Raw genomic sequence first — 14,548 nt, 5'->3', positions numbered from 1 at the left:
GCCCCAGCCACAGCTCTGGGGCTCCTGAGCATTACACTCCCACCAGCCCCCCATCACCATGGCTCTGGTGGAGGGAGAGCGCGGCCCCCGCTCGGCACCGCTGCCAGGAGCCAGCCCAAATCCCCCTCCGCCATTTGTCATCCCCACCAGATTTATCGCTGGGGAGTGGTTGGGGCTGGAAGCGTGGCTGGCCCCGACGCGGCTGCCTAAAAAAGGCACCTCCTGCTCCTTGGCGGCTCCCCGGCATGGGGAGGAGGGGTCTGCTCACCCCCACCGCCCCCAGCCCCTCTCTGTATCTCCCCGCCACGCAGCCGCAAGCCGGCAGAGCCCTGGCGTGACACGCAGGCAGCGCCCGCCAGCTGCATTCCTGGCGGCCGATAAACCCGGCAGCCAAAATAACTGCAGCCTGCGCAGAGGGGGCTGAGCACAGCCCTGCGGCTGCATCCAATTTAGCCGGGCGGGCTCGCCCCAGCCCGGCACCGGCAGGGAGGCCCACGTGCATGGGGTGCGAGAAGCAGCAGGATTTGGGGCAATTCCCACTGAATTCACTGCCGGCAGCAATAAGGGACCCTAAAATGTCCCCTTGCACCACGCTGTGTGCCCTGGCCTCCCTCAGGAGTGTTCACTGTGGACACTAATGATAGCTGGCCACCAAGGCTGGATGTGCAACCCTGTGGCTGCATTTGCCCTTTGTGGCGGCAGAGCTGGGGAGCGGGAGAGCTGCGAGCTCTCACCCCAGGAGCTCACAGGAGGGTGACGGATGCTCCCACCTGGGGCTGCTCCCCTGGCCACTGTACCAGCACTTCCCCACTGTGCCTGTGGCTGATCCTCTCTGCTCCGGGCGGTCCCAAACGCTGCCAGAGCCAGCTCGGACCTGACACCTTGGCGATGCCAGCAAGGCAGCCAAGGTCCGGCCCTGCTGTCACAGCTCACTCAGCTCATTGCCAGAGGCCCCGTATTGGCACCTGGTGGCTGCTGACCACCCAGCCTGCTCCGGCATCCCGGCCCACCATGGAGTCAGCCCAGTGTGGGTCTCGGTACCCCTGTGCTTTGCCAGCAGCTCTGGGGAGAGCTGGTGGCTTCCAGCGCAACCTGGCAAGGACCTTGTCCCAAGCCCCCACCACTCTGGGGGGATGAAGGCACTGCCTTCTCCTCTTTCGCCCATTTCCTCGCCCACACTGTGACGCTGGGCCAGCTCGCTGGGCGCTGTGGGAGAGGCTGGGCTGGGTCTAACCGGAGCGTTCCTCAGCTCAGCAGAGCCCCGCAGACAGGAGATGGCTCCATCGCACCTTGACAAGGGGCGCTGGCCCCTTACAGCTGCTAACGCTCCTCTTCTCCTTCCCCAAGGGACGCCCGGTGAGCACGGCTCTGCCGCCAGCCTGCCCACGGCTGACTGGGCAGCCGCCACAGCATCACGGCACAAAGCGCCGTGGCCCCACCACGGGCAGGGGGTCAGAGCCGAGCCGCTCCAGTGTATGGGCAGCGCCAAAGGGATTTGCTCGCCCACAGCATGTTGTCGTGCCACCCCAGTGAACACACCCACCCAGCTAGCAGCCACCTCAGACACTGTCCCCAGCAGTGCCACCACCCACCACAGTGCCACGGAGCACCTGTCCCACCCCGGTGCTACCAGGGACATGGCCGCGCCATCCCCAGCACTGCCAGTGCCCTCCTGGCACACCCCAACGGTGCTGGGGATGCAGCCATGCCGTCCCCAGTCTTGTCCCCAGCTTTGCAGCCGAGCGCTGCCAGTGCCAGGAGGTCTCTGCCACCTCCTGCTCCACCACTGCGCTCCCTGCGGGTCTCTGACCATGGCGTGCCCACCGTGCCACCCCACGTCGCCACCACCCTCCTACCCACCCCATGGCGAGTCCCCGTCCCTACCCGGGTGATGTGTCCAGCGCCATGGTGAGCATCGCCCCGCTGAACCTCCGCGTGTCCCACAGCTTCACCTCCCGCTGCCGCATCTGCAGGGGCACAGACACGGTGTCGGTGGGTGCTGAGGCTGCAGCACCACCCCCCTCGCCAGCCAGCCTCCCTCTGTCCCCAGTGAGGCCCCAGTCAGCTGACGAGGCGACCTCCTGCTTTCATGGGGGACAGGCCACCCAAAAAAACACCTGGGGCCCTGGCACAGCCAGCGCAGGGAGCAGGGCTGGGACATCACCTTGCTGGAGGGGACCGTACCTGGCTGAACCCGACGGAGATGAGGCAATCGCTGGAGCCCATCCAGAGCAGCCGGGAGTCCTTGTTGTTCTCATGTCCCGGGACACTCTGCAAGGCACAGGAGACACAGCCGTGGGTATCACCGCTGGGCACGCCGCGTGGGACACGTCTTGCTGGCGGTGGCCGTGAACTGCCCGGGGCTGAGCACACGGAGCCGGGCACTGGCTCCCAACTCTGCTGAGGGATGCCCGTGGGGACAGCGCAGTGGGGACAGCCTGCAAGCGGTGACAGTCCTGAGCCCCCACGCTGTGCCAGTGCCGGCGTGGTTGCTTTGTGGAGAAGCTGGCCTGGCTCCCGGTGAGCAGCGGAGGGTGGCAGCAGGTAACGTGAGCGTGAGGGAGCACAGGATGGCTCCCTGGACCCCAGGGCTCTCCCCACACCCAGCGAGGGGGTAAGGGGACCAAGGTGCCACGAGGAAGCTGCTCCATGCTGGCAAGCACGAGAAGAGGCTTGGCCATGGCCACAGACGGACTTACTTCCCTGGCTGCATCCCAGGGCTCTCAATCCACGCTGAATCCCGGCTGCAGGAGCTGGGTGCCCCGCAAGTGTCTGGCTGCTACTGAAATACACGGCAAACTGAGCCGGACTGCGCTCCCCACACTGTCCTAACCCCCTGCAGCTCCGCTCCACCGCTCCCCAGGTTCCCTGAGGGGCTGGGACCCTCAGCCCACACCACCACCTTGTCCTGCCCACTGTCCCCAGCCCTGTCCCCCCCGAGGCCCCGGTGCCGCTCTGCCGGGGACGGGAAGGGAAGAGTCACCGCGGGGCTGGCGGCTGCTGCTGACTCCCATGTGGCCCCCAGATGGGTCCTGCGGTTCCCGGCGTCCCAGCAGGAGCTGGCAGCCAGCAGTCGCCCCATGGCGCAGCCAGCGCTTGCGGCCCCCTCGTTCTCGTTTGCCAAGCGCCAATAAACAACTACTAACGATTTCAGAGCTGGCATGGGAAACCACAGGGCTCTGCCAGAGCTAAACCCGGCGTGGCACTTCCGGCACCTCTGCACAGGGCCATGGGGGACTTGGCGTGGGGGGGACTTGGTGTGGGGGCAGGAGGGACAGGGCTGGCACACTGACTCTGGTGCCGGAGGAGCCACATCCCAGGAGATGTGTCCCCCTTGCTGTGAGCACCCTGCACCACAGGCCATGACCGCGCTGTGACCACCAGCAAGGCTCTGCCACTGTGGCAGCCTGGCGAGGGGGCACAGAGGTGCCATATCTCCCACCCCCTGCCAGAGCAGCCCCGCCAGGAGCAGCCTCCTCCGGCCCTGGGGATGCCCGTTCTCCGGAGAGACCCGGGGCAGGAGAAGGTGCGCGGTGCCAAGCTCACCTCCCCTTGGCTCCAGCACATGAGCCCCCTCGCCAGCACAAACATGGTGCTGGCCAGCCCGTGCAGCTCGCTTGGAAGAGGCAGCGCTGGCCAAGCCAAGCCCGGCACTCCCAGCCGCGGGGGCAGGATGTGGGGCAAGAGGGGCCCGTCCCCCACCTCCAAACGCTGGCACCAGAGCCATCTCTTGGAGGGGGAGAAGGGCCTGGAGAAGGGATCATGTCCCGGGATCGGTGCCGAGAGGGATGGAAACCCCGGGAGCCGAGGCCAGCCTGCTCATCAGCTGGGAGAGCACTTCTGCACCTGAGTGCTGTGGCTGCGGCAGCCAAAACTCCACAGCTGGAGATTCAATAGGTGACCGCACCAGCCCTGCTGGCCCCCTGGCCCATCCAGCACCGCACCTGAGGCCGGCGGTAGGTGGCAGCTCCCCAGGGCTGGCAGAGCGCAGGGCAGTGCCGTCCCCAGCCCCCGGTGTGCCGGCTGCGGCGCGAGGCCATGTTTTCTGCATTAGTTCCATCCCAGCTGCGCAGCACGTATGGCAGCAAGTATGCGGGGAGGCTGGGGTGCTCTGCTTTCGGTGGTGGCTCAGCCACCCGGCTGTGCAGATGTTGCCAGAGGTGAGCACGTAGGGCTGGATGGCAGTCAGTCCTGGGGGGGGTTCCTGAGCAATCCCTGCCCCGTGTTGTCTCCCCGGGTGCTGAGGGTCTTGGCAGGGAAGGGGAGGTGTGACCTGGCACCGATGGGGGACACTGGTGTGGTTCGGTCAGCTGAGAGCCCTGGGGCAGCTGTGGGGCTGCTGTGGGTTGCTGGGGATGGTGGAGCTGGGCAAGGACCCTGGCACCCAGCCCAGGGCAATGCTGGGACCCCCCTGTGTCCCTGGAGCAGGGGACCAGCCGCAGCCTGAGGGACCGGCGTCCCTCCCGAGCTGCTCGTCCCCTGGCAGGCTGAGAGGAGCCCCCCAGCTCCAGGTTGGCATGTGGGGAGCTGAGGAGGTCGCCCAGCTCCCCAGCCACACCAGCGCCAAGGCAGCTCAGTCTCCTCCAGCCAACTGTGTGGGTCCAGCCCAGCTGGTTTTAGGCAGCCCAGGCTGGGGGGAGCTTGTGCTCCCTCCTCAGAGCCAGATCGGCTGCATGGGGAGGGTTTCCCAGCACTGGCCCTCTCGCCATCTCGACCCATCCCTCCCAGCACAGGCTGGGGTACAGTGCCTGTATCCATGGGGGTCCCCAGCCCTGCTCCCATCACAGCCCCGCAGCACTTCGCTGCGGGATGCGGGGGCTGCGAGGGGCCAGCGCCGGGGAGCAGGGCTGGCCTGTTGGATGCAGCTGTTGGCAGCGATGCCGCGGTGGGGCCAGGGGAGCTGGGAACAGCTGCCTGCAGGGAGCGACCGCCTTTGGCTGCCTGGGAGAGCCCCACACAGCAAACGCTGCCCTGGGGCTGGGGCAATCCTGGGGTGATCTCTGGGGGGCTCCCTGCATCTGGGGAGAGCGTTACCCTCAGCTGGGATGCAGGGCTGGGGATGGGGAGCCCAGCGGATGGATGGAGGGCAGGTAACTGGGAGGGTCACGGCTCTGCCCTTGGAGGCTGGCAGGGGCCAGCCCAGCCCTGCCCATGCCCGCGGCTGGCAGAGCATGGGCATGGCGAGCAGACCACGGGCATCTGATCCCCGTGGGAAGCAACCCCAGCAAGGGACCTGCGTGGGCACAGGAGGCACCAGAGCTGGGCTGAGCCACCCCTTTGCCAGCGGGTCCCAGTGCAGGAGGGGTTCCCCAGATCACGGTAGCATGGGGGGCTCTAGGGCAGACAACTCCTGTCCATACCAAAAAGATGGGTCCATGGACATGGGGGGAAGCCATTGCTCCCCAAACCCCAGGAGGCAGGAGGCAGGAGGAACGGCTTCCTGGGGAGCTGAGGGGGTTAACCACAGCACTGCACCCTCCTCCAGCACAAGAATGTGAGTGATCTCCCTCTGTTGCCAAATCCCAGTTACTCCAGAGGTGACTAGGAGAGCAGAGCAGCCTCTCCCAGTCTGGCCCTGCTCCTGGTCTCTGCCCAGGGCTCAGGGAGACCATGAGCTGCCACCTGCCACTGGGGGAGTGCAGGGACCCAGCCACCGCACAGGGAGGCAGCGATGCCCCGGCAGCCACCACGCTGCCAGCGTTGGCCCCTGCCTGCTGACGGGTGTGGGGTCACGGTACCGTGGTGCCCTCCAATCCCAGGGAGCCAGACACTGTCAGTGCCAAGCAGGCTCTGCCTCTGCCACCCCTCTGCCAGCACAGCCCCTGCCCCCAGCCACCCCCTCCTGCCCTTGGAGAGGCCAACCCACCATCCCAGAGGATGCTGCCAGCCCAGCAAGGGCAGGAAGGTGAAGGGGGGCCCTCACTGGGACAGCCCCTGCCTCGGCAGGGATGCTCAGGGACGGGGCTGGGACCAAAGCAGGTCCGTGTGGGCTGGACAGACTGCAGCCCCCACCTGCACCCACCCCTCCTCTCCCACCGCTCATCTCTTCTTGCAGCCATCAGCTCTGCAAGGCCTGCGATGAGGCTGCTATTAAATCCCCAAAACACCTTTGCCCTCTTGAGTAGGAGCCTGCCAGGAGCCCCAGGTTGGGCAGCAAGCTGGGGGCTCCCAAAATGCCATGCCAGAGCACCAGCCCTTGTGCCCGCACCCTGCCAAGCCAGCATGGCCGTCCTCAGAGGGAAGGACGGGCACCCAGGTGAGGGCAAGCTGGTGCCCTCGCACCCCTTGCGATGCTGCTTGCTCATCCCGAATCCTCCTCAACTTCCCCATGTCTGCCATACCAACCGGCATTCCTGGGAAGGACGGCCGAGGGGGAAGCAGAGCAGAGGAAATATAAACAGTCTCGTGCAGCTACGCTGGGGAACAGAAGCATGAGAGCGCAGAGCGTGCGGTGCTATAAATAGGCAGCCCAGAGTCAGGCCAACTTTTTCAAAGCTTCCCACGGTCTCCTTGGGAATGTGGGATGCTGTGGACCTTCCCCCAGCCCGGAGGAAGCTGCTGCTGAGGCTGGGAGTCAGGTACCCCCAGGGTGACCCCAGCGTGGGATACCACGCTGATGGGCTGGGGGGGAGGAAGGCAAAAAGTCTCTACGTCCTGATACGCTTTCCCCTGGCGAGTGGTCCCCAACCAGCGCCGAGCTGACAGGCGGATCCTGGGCAGAGGTGACAGGTTGGGATCTGTGGGGTCCTGGCTGTGGGCACAGCCGGGTCACCCCAGCCTAGATCTCCACCTTGCCACAGCATCACCTTGCCACCACGGCCACGCTGCCCACGGAGAACCTCTCCATGCTGTATTCTCCCACTGCGGCGGGAGCTGATGTGGCCCATGGGATGGTGGCCAGTCTGGGAGAGGGGCTGGAGTCCCTCTCCCACCCTGGGGGCCATATGCAGCGATGGGGCACACCCAGCCTTGGGGGGACAGCACAGTCCTGCCCCACACCAGGTGTGGGACAAACCCACACGGACACCGTCCCAGCTGCCCCCAGGGTCCCTCCACCCTGGTCCTGCTCATTAAAACAAGAACTCATTAAGACGTGAGCAGGAGCGTGTGCTCACCCGGCGCGCACGGCCGTTCCCTCGCCCCCGGTCCTGCTGAAACGCCGGCAGGGGAAGTTTCTCATGAGAACGAAGCCGGCTCTTCTCCTTCCCACTCTGGCCACGCTCACAGCGGCCCCGCAGCCCGGCACTGCCGGCGCCCGCCCGGCCCTGCCGCGAGAGCCAGGTGCCAGCCAGATGCTTGGAGCCCCTCGCCCGAGCGCGCAGCGTGCGGGGGGATGCAGCCCCTCGCCTCCGCACGCCGCCAGCCCGGAGCCACGCTGCGTCCGGGGACGTGGCTCTGCTGCATCAAGCTGCGGCACCAAAGTGTTTGCGGCCACGCTGCCCGCACAGCATGGGACGGTCTCCACCCTGTAGTAGCTTTCTGCCCCCACCAGCCACCTCCTTTCTTTCCAGTAGTGTCTCCAAGTGTCTTTGATTGCACACTCCATCAGAAAATATTTTCAAGGATGCACCCCCAGCAGATCTATATTGATTGATGTATAAATGACATGCATGTACAGCTGAAGGTCTCATGTTTTCTCCCTGCACCCCATTTTAGAGAGTGCAGCTTTAGGAGACAGGCAAGACCCTGGCCCGTGTGTGCAGGCAGGGTGCTGCTGGGCCTGCTTACCCCCCAGCCCGGGGGACACAGGGCTCACCAGGACCCAGAGGAGAGGAGGGTCAGGGGCGTGGGGAAGCAGAGATGCCACTTTAGTCCGCAGGCCATACCCAAAACACTGCCCTGTGCTGGTCCTGCTGATCCACCTGGGGCATCAGCCGGGGTACGGGCACCCTCCTGCTGCTCCGACCTCCCGCTCAGCACCCTGTCCACAAGCCCCGTCCCCCCAGGCCTGAAGGGCCACGGCTGGTACATGATGCATCTCAAGGGCACGTCCCAAGGGAAGGTGGTGGGGCTATTTTTTGGGGGTTGCCCAGGCACTGCAGGGCAGATGGGAGCAGAGAAGCAATGAGCCCTGGCAGAGCAGCCGGGAGGAAGCGAGAGAATGTGACTTGTTTCAGTGAGAGGGTCAAGGTGAGGAGGGCAACCAGGAACACCCGTGGGAGGGGATGGGGGCTGTGGCCGGGGCTGCACGGCCTTGCAGGGGATAAGGCAGAGGACAGGACTCATGGCACCGCTCCAGAAGGACCCAAACCCAGCCAGGCAGGGGGAGCGCAGCTGCACGGGGGCACACAGAAGGACCGCTGGCAGCAAAGGGATGGCCCCAGCATCTCCAAGGCGAGTTTTGGGGGTCCAGGGCAACATGCTGCTCAGCAACGGGGTGCAAGACCAGCCTTAATGTTCATAGAGGCGCTGCTCTGGTTGTGTCTCCCTCCTCCAGCCCAGATGCAGCAACAAGGGGCTGGGGGTCCAGCAGAATGAGGCCACTGCCCTCCCAAGGGACATGGTGGCCTTGGGTAGATCCCAGGCACCCCCTGGGGTCAGCCAGATCCCGGCCGCGCTGTGTCACACTCTCCTGCCCGCTGCCAGGACGTGCTCAAAATAGCGGTGATGGATGTAACCAGGATGCGGGGTCAGGCCCCCATGGAGGGCACGGCCGCAGGGTGCGGGCAGCTCACCCACCTCGCCATCCATCCTCCGTCCACAGCCCCACGTGTGCTGCATCCCTGAGACCCCAGAGCTCCATCAGGCATCACAGCAGCAACCCCTCCTCCCCGTTCTGCAGGCTCTTATTTTAGCTCCTTCTCAGCCTTTTTCCCTGCTCTAAAAAAAGGAACAGTTTAATGAGGCAGGCTTGGCAAATTAAGAAAACCAGCCGGAGGAGCAGCCCTCTGCTAGGGCCGGCTTCAGCACCACGTGCCGCAAAGGGACCGGGGTGAGCTGGCGGTGGTGCTGAGCCCGAGCCCTTCGCCTGCTGGGGAGGAAACAGCCTGCGGTGCCGCAGGGGCCAGCCCGGCTGGAAAACCCATCACGCCGCTCACCTCGCTCACCGCTGCAAAAAAACAGGCAATTTCAAAGCTTGCAAGGTGCTGGCACCGCACGGCGGCCCCGGCATCACCCGGTTTCGTAACCGCACTGGCCCGCGGGAGAAGGAACCTTTCCAAATAACCCGGCCCTCCAGCAACCAGGGAAAAAAAGAAAAAACAAAACACAAGAGTGTTGTTCCTCTTGGCTAAGCAAGCCCTGTGCAAACTTCCAGAGGATTTATGGCATTTTAAAGTTTCCCCCTTCAGCGCAGTACTTCTCCAAGACTAAACATCTTCATCAATTCTCAGCCGGCCGGGGCTGGGGCTGCGGCGCGGCAGTGCTCGGCCGCGGCAGCGAAGGTGCATATTTCTCTTGGCAAAGCCCGAGCGCCGGCCTCGGGCTGGATCAGACGGCGGCGGAGGGAAGTGAGCTGCCTGCTTTGAACAGCCACCATCATTCACACGTTATTTTTAATAGCTCAGCGAGACAGAGTCCACCCTCCCCAGGAGACTTGGCTCAAGCCCATCGTGCTCACAGCTTCGCCGAAACACCATTAGACAAGCCGACAGGTCTGGCCAGGGGAGAAGCAGGGGGTAGGCGGGGGGTGGGGGGGAGCAGCGCCTGGGGCTGCTGGCGGATCGGCGCAGGGTGAATTTGGGAGCAGAGACCGAGACCTTCCAGCTGTGCCGAGTGGCACCTGGAGCAGGGGAGCATCACAGGGGCCACTTGAGGGCTGGGAGCACTTTGCCATGGCTCGCTGGCATCTGTATCCGCTGGGTTTATATTTATATATCGTGGGGTTGTATTTATAAGGCTGCCTGAAGGGTCAGGGCACCACTCGCACCCGCGGAAAGCACTCGGGGGTCTTACGCGAGCTCAGCACCCAAGTCCTGGTGCAGCGCAGCCCCGGCTCCCCCAGGTCGGTGCCTGCAGTCACTGCCGTGCCCAGCCAGGGGCACCGGAGGCCACCAGCTGCCCAAGCCCATGGGCACGGCAGCAGCAGCAGAGGCACAAGCAGCGGCAGAGCCTGCTGAGGCAATCTCACCCCGTTCTCCACTGCATCCCTCCCCTCCCAAAGGCTTCCAGCCCCTCCCGCAGCGAGGGATGGCAGTCACCAGCAGCCAGAGCCCCCAAGCCACAGGAAACCTCTAATAAGAGGCTGTTTAAACTCGACGTCAAGGCTTAAGTCCTCTACTTATTTCCTAATCGCTGTTATTTGCTGAGCTGCGCGGATCCAGCCACCCAGCCTTCACCCTTGGCAGCTCCTCGTCCCTTGAGAGCCTTTTGTTGAGCTCCCACATGGCGATACAGAGCCCGGAGGCCCACAGCCCCACTGCAGCCCTCGTGCCCGTGGGGCTCGGGCTCGCTGCCCACCGGCAGACAGCAGCGTGCCGGTGCACCGGGGAGGCTCGCTGGCCGCGGCAGGAGGGCAGGGGTCCCCTGTGCCAAACCCCACCAGGAACCAGGAGGAGGTTGCTCGTTCCCCCTGCCCTCAGCCCACGCCGGCACACTGCCTCTCCCAGGCTGTGCCAGGGCTGGGACAGTTGGGGACACCAAGCCCACCCCACAGCAGGCAGCAGGGGCCGCGGTCAGGCAGGGCTGCCTGCGCCACATCGCCCAGCACGCCCGGGAGGGACAGTACCTGGGAGGCAGCTGGGCTGGCTCGGGGGTCAAAGATCCGCAGTTTCTTGTCCTGTTGAGATAAAAAGAAAACAGAGGAGGGTTAAGGGCCCCGGGGCCAGTGGGATATCAGGCCCTATTAGGCAGAAGGCTGGAGTGAGCGGCCCCCCTCCTTCCTGCTCATCACTCTCCTGCCTGCAGTGCTGCCCTGATAGATGGCTTGCAGGCTGTCCTCCAGGTCCTGCCTCACATTCGGGACCCCCATAGCCTCACCAGGACCTCAACACCATCAAAACTGCTCCCAGAGATGTGGGGAGCTTCCAAAGCAGTGCCAGGGCTGGAGCCTGACCCCCAGATTCCATCCTGCCAGCGCTGCCCAGCATTGTGCAGGCAGCGGAGTGAGTCCTCTCCTGCCCAGCCGCCCACAGCCCAACAGGGCAGGGGATGCTCTTCAGAAAGGGCTGCCTGGGGTGCAGGGGCAGAAGCAGGGGGGTGCCCCCGTGCCAGCCCTGCTGCCAGGGTGCTATTTGGGGAGCGTACACTGTGCCAGTGAGACTCTCATGGCACAGCATGGCAGTGCCGCAGGCCTTGGGGACCACACGGCACGGCTCAGGGGGTGACCTGCACCCCAGATGGCATGGCGTGGGGTCTCAGCCTCTGTGCTCAGCCTGCACGCTTGGTACAGGGCTCCAACTGCTTGCTCGGCCTGCACGCTGAGCGGGGCTGGCTGCTCGCTCAGCCCGCAGGCTGGCTCTGCACGCTCGGCTGGGCTTGCGCGCTCAGTCCTGCTCACCCGCCCCTGCCCGCGGCCTGCGGGCCTGGCAGCGCGCTCCGCCCGCACGCTCAGCACCCGGGAGACGGCTGGCTCAGCCCATGTGCTTGCTCTGCCTGCATGCTTAGCACGGATGCTCGCCTGCTCGCTCGGCCTGCACACCGGGTCTGCTTGGCCTCTGTGCAGGGCCTGTGCACAACCCGAGCTAGCACGTCTGGCAGCGCGCGGGCAGCGAGCAGCAGGCGCCATCTAGCGCTCCTGTCCCCCTCGGCTCTGGCACCACTCGCTGACACCATTTTTGCCTTTTTCTCCCCAAAACAGAATCACCATCTGCTCCCCAGGAGCAGGGCACAGCCAGCCCAGCCGTGCCATGCTGTGCCAAGCAATGCCACGCCATGCTGTGCCATGCCATGCCGTGCCACCGGGAGGTGGCCTGTGCAAGCTGCTCACCTTGCAGGAGGTGCCGAGGAGGCGGCCGTCTCCCTTCCAGGCCAGGCTCTGCAGCTGGTCCCCGTGTGCGTCCAGAGCTGCAGGAGGGAAGCAGGCTCAGGAGCGGGGTCAGGCAGGGCTCCTCCTGTGCATGAGGCAGGAGCCATCGCTCTCCCACCTGCGAGCCCCTGGGGCAGTGATCTGGTCTTTCTGAAGGGCCAGTGGCAGCCAGAGCAGGGGCCAGGACTTACTGGGATGCTGCCGTATCCATGCAGGGAGCATCCCCACACTGTCGGCAACTCGATCCAAAGGGCAGGAGCCCTGGGAAAGCCACAAGGCACTTAACTTACACCCCCGTGCTGCTGCACAGCCCCCTGTCCCCATTGGGTTAGCTGAGCTCTGGGCAAGGCTGGTCAGCAACGGCCCACGGCACCCACACCTACCCACATATAGGAACATCCAGGGAGAGAGACCTGCCACCCCAGGGGATGCTACAGCCATCCTGGGCAGTACAGGAGCCTGTTACACCCCTGCATCAGAATGTAGGTAAGCCTGTGCACACACATAAGGGGCTGCAGTGCTCCCTGCCCAAAAAGCCACCCGTGCTGCCTGCTTGGTGACACCGAGGTCCGGACTTGAGCCCAGGCACCAGCATGGTGGAGATCCGCACTGTGGGCAGGAGCTGGCAGGCATGGCCGTGTTTACCTGTCAGTGGTTGCTGCTGCCCCACGTCCCAGACAGTGACTCGCTTCCCCGCACCGCTGGCCAGGACGCCATCCGCCGTGGGGTGGAACTGCAGCACGTCCACCGGAGCCCCCCCGGGCCCCAGGGTCAGCCCCGCACTGCCGGGCATGTCCTGGCCGCTCTCTGGCAGGCGCCACACCTTCACCTGCAGCACAGGGAGAGGGGGTGAGTCCCCGGGCAGGCGAGCTGGACCTGGCTGGGTGCTGGCTGTACTCCAACCTGGGCTTGTTGCTCTTCCAGGCTTTGGTCCCTGAGGACACCAGGCAAACCCTCAGCGCAGCTCACTGAGATCAGAGCTGTGGGAATCCCACGTGGGAGAGGGCTGATCCCTGGCTGACACCATCTGCTCTGTCCCCCACAGCCTGGGGGTGTCCCACGCCACTCCCCAAGGCTGGTACCCTCCTCTCCAGGGCTCCTCTTATTCCCATCCCTGCATCTCCATCTCCTCTGAGCTTTACAGCGAATCCCAGAGATGCGCAGGGGAACACAGGGTGCACTTTTGGGACCCCCGGCACTGAGCACTCACCATCTCATCAACAGAGCCCGTAGCCAGCAGGAGCTGATCAAAGGGCGAGAAGTCAAAGTCCGTCACAACATCTGGAAGGAGAAGGGCAGAGGTTCGTCCTCACATCCCCCCTGCAGACAGCGTGGCTGCCCACCTTTGCTCTTCCCCAGACTCAGACTCTTTTCACACACGTACATGCGCAGGCAGACAAGGGCAGCCAGGGTCAGATCCAGCCCTATCCAGGCATTTCCAAGCAGCTCAGCTTTGCTGCAAGAGCCTGAGCCCTCCACACTGTTCACCAGGGTCTGGTACCTCTTCCTGGGCAGCATGGGAGCCCTGAATGGCAACACCTCACAATTGCACCTCCCTGTCTAACCCACTGCCACCCAGATTTGGCTCTCGCGTCAGGATGGACTTCCCCAGGAGGGACAGGGAGAAGTATGAACAGCACAAGGGTGTCTGTGCCGGCCTGGATGCCAGGCTGGCGAGGCCGTGCTGGTAATAAGGCTCCCTTTGTAACGTCCTCGTCTCCTGGCGGCAGGGCCCTGCGGGGGGAAGGCCAGCACCGCCAGCAGCAGCCCCTCAGATGCATTTGGCATGCTTGGGAAAGTAGGTCACTGTGTACTTTTCTGCTTCCAGGAGGCTGCGGAAAGACAGGCCCAGGAGGCATGAACAGCGAGCAGCTCGCTCTGCTGCATTTGCCCTGGGAGGAGAGAAAAATCCCTTCCCTGCTTTGGAGGCGTTGCTCTGGCACAGCCGGCTTCAAAGGGCTGGTGCTAAATCTCATTAAGAAGCCATTAATGAGGTGCTGGCTCCCCGGGCACCCCTCCAGCGCTCCCTCGGTGCAGCTCCCCGTGCTGCAGTGATGCCAAGGCACTGCTCGCAGGACGGCAGCACTGTGACCGGCTCCTATTTTGCTTCTCTGGTGCAATTTTTTTGGGAAACGGGCAGTCAGTGCCCGCCAGGCTGGCACTGCTGCTCCGACACCAGAAGAAGGGTACCCCGGGCTCCTCAACACTCCATCCCTATGCCCAGGCAGGAGGCAGAGTCCTCGCTGTCGCGATATGTGCCCCTCTGCCCATAGCCATGCTGTCAGCCGCCTCTTCCCCCACAGCACTCACTCTGCCCACGGCAGAGCTGCTCAGGGCCACGAAGCAGCTGGTCTGGCCTGTTCCTCCATCGCTGGAGCCAGGTACACGCATGGTGATACCATCCCCAGCTCCTCCGCCAGCCTGGCACTGGGTGTACTGGGAACTTCAGGGCGTGCAATGAGTAACACGGGAAGGGTGTGCTAGAGCGAGAGTGTGAGAAAGAGCTACGTGTCCAGACCTCACTGCAGCTTGAAAGATGAAGGGATGTGGATGAATCTGGCTCCTTAGCAACAGCCCAGCCTGGCAGAGCCCTGTGTGCTCAGTATGGCTGCAGTCAGCTTGTGCCTCGCACATAAGTGGGAC

General features: G+C 64.4%; 1 protein-coding gene across 2 annotated transcripts in view; it reads right to left on the bottom strand.

The window, feature by feature from the left end:
- Nucleotides 1-14,548, bottom strand: part of CORO7 (coronin 7) — a 37,559-nt gene that overhangs the window by 18,928 nt on the left and 4,083 nt on the right. Inside the window, exons 4-9 of one of the 2 annotated variants that reach the window (XM_065645180.1) lie at nucleotides 13,116-13,186; nucleotides 12,551-12,734; nucleotides 11,867-11,943; nucleotides 10,667-10,717; nucleotides 2,185-2,271; nucleotides 1,885-1,967 (exon numbers count right to left, since the gene is read on the bottom strand). In XM_065645180.1, the coding sequence (XP_065501252.1) occupies nucleotides 1,885-1,967; nucleotides 2,185-2,271; nucleotides 10,667-10,717; nucleotides 11,867-11,943; nucleotides 12,551-12,734; nucleotides 13,116-13,186 (553 nt within the window). Of the gene's footprint in view, nucleotides 1-1,884; nucleotides 1,968-2,184; nucleotides 2,272-2,699; nucleotides 2,776-10,666; nucleotides 10,718-11,866; nucleotides 11,944-12,550; nucleotides 12,735-13,115; nucleotides 13,187-14,548 lie in introns of those variants that run through there. The other variant, XM_065645181.1, reaches the window with a different exon arrangement.

The sequence above is a fragment of the Caloenas nicobarica genome, chromosome 14 (assembly GCF_036013445.1).
Source record: "Caloenas nicobarica isolate bCalNic1 chromosome 14, bCalNic1.hap1, whole genome shotgun sequence".
In the NCBI taxonomy this organism is placed as follows: Eukaryota; Metazoa; Chordata; class Aves; order Columbiformes; family Columbidae; genus Caloenas; species Caloenas nicobarica.
This window is presented reverse-complemented; position numbering and strand designations above follow the sequence as displayed.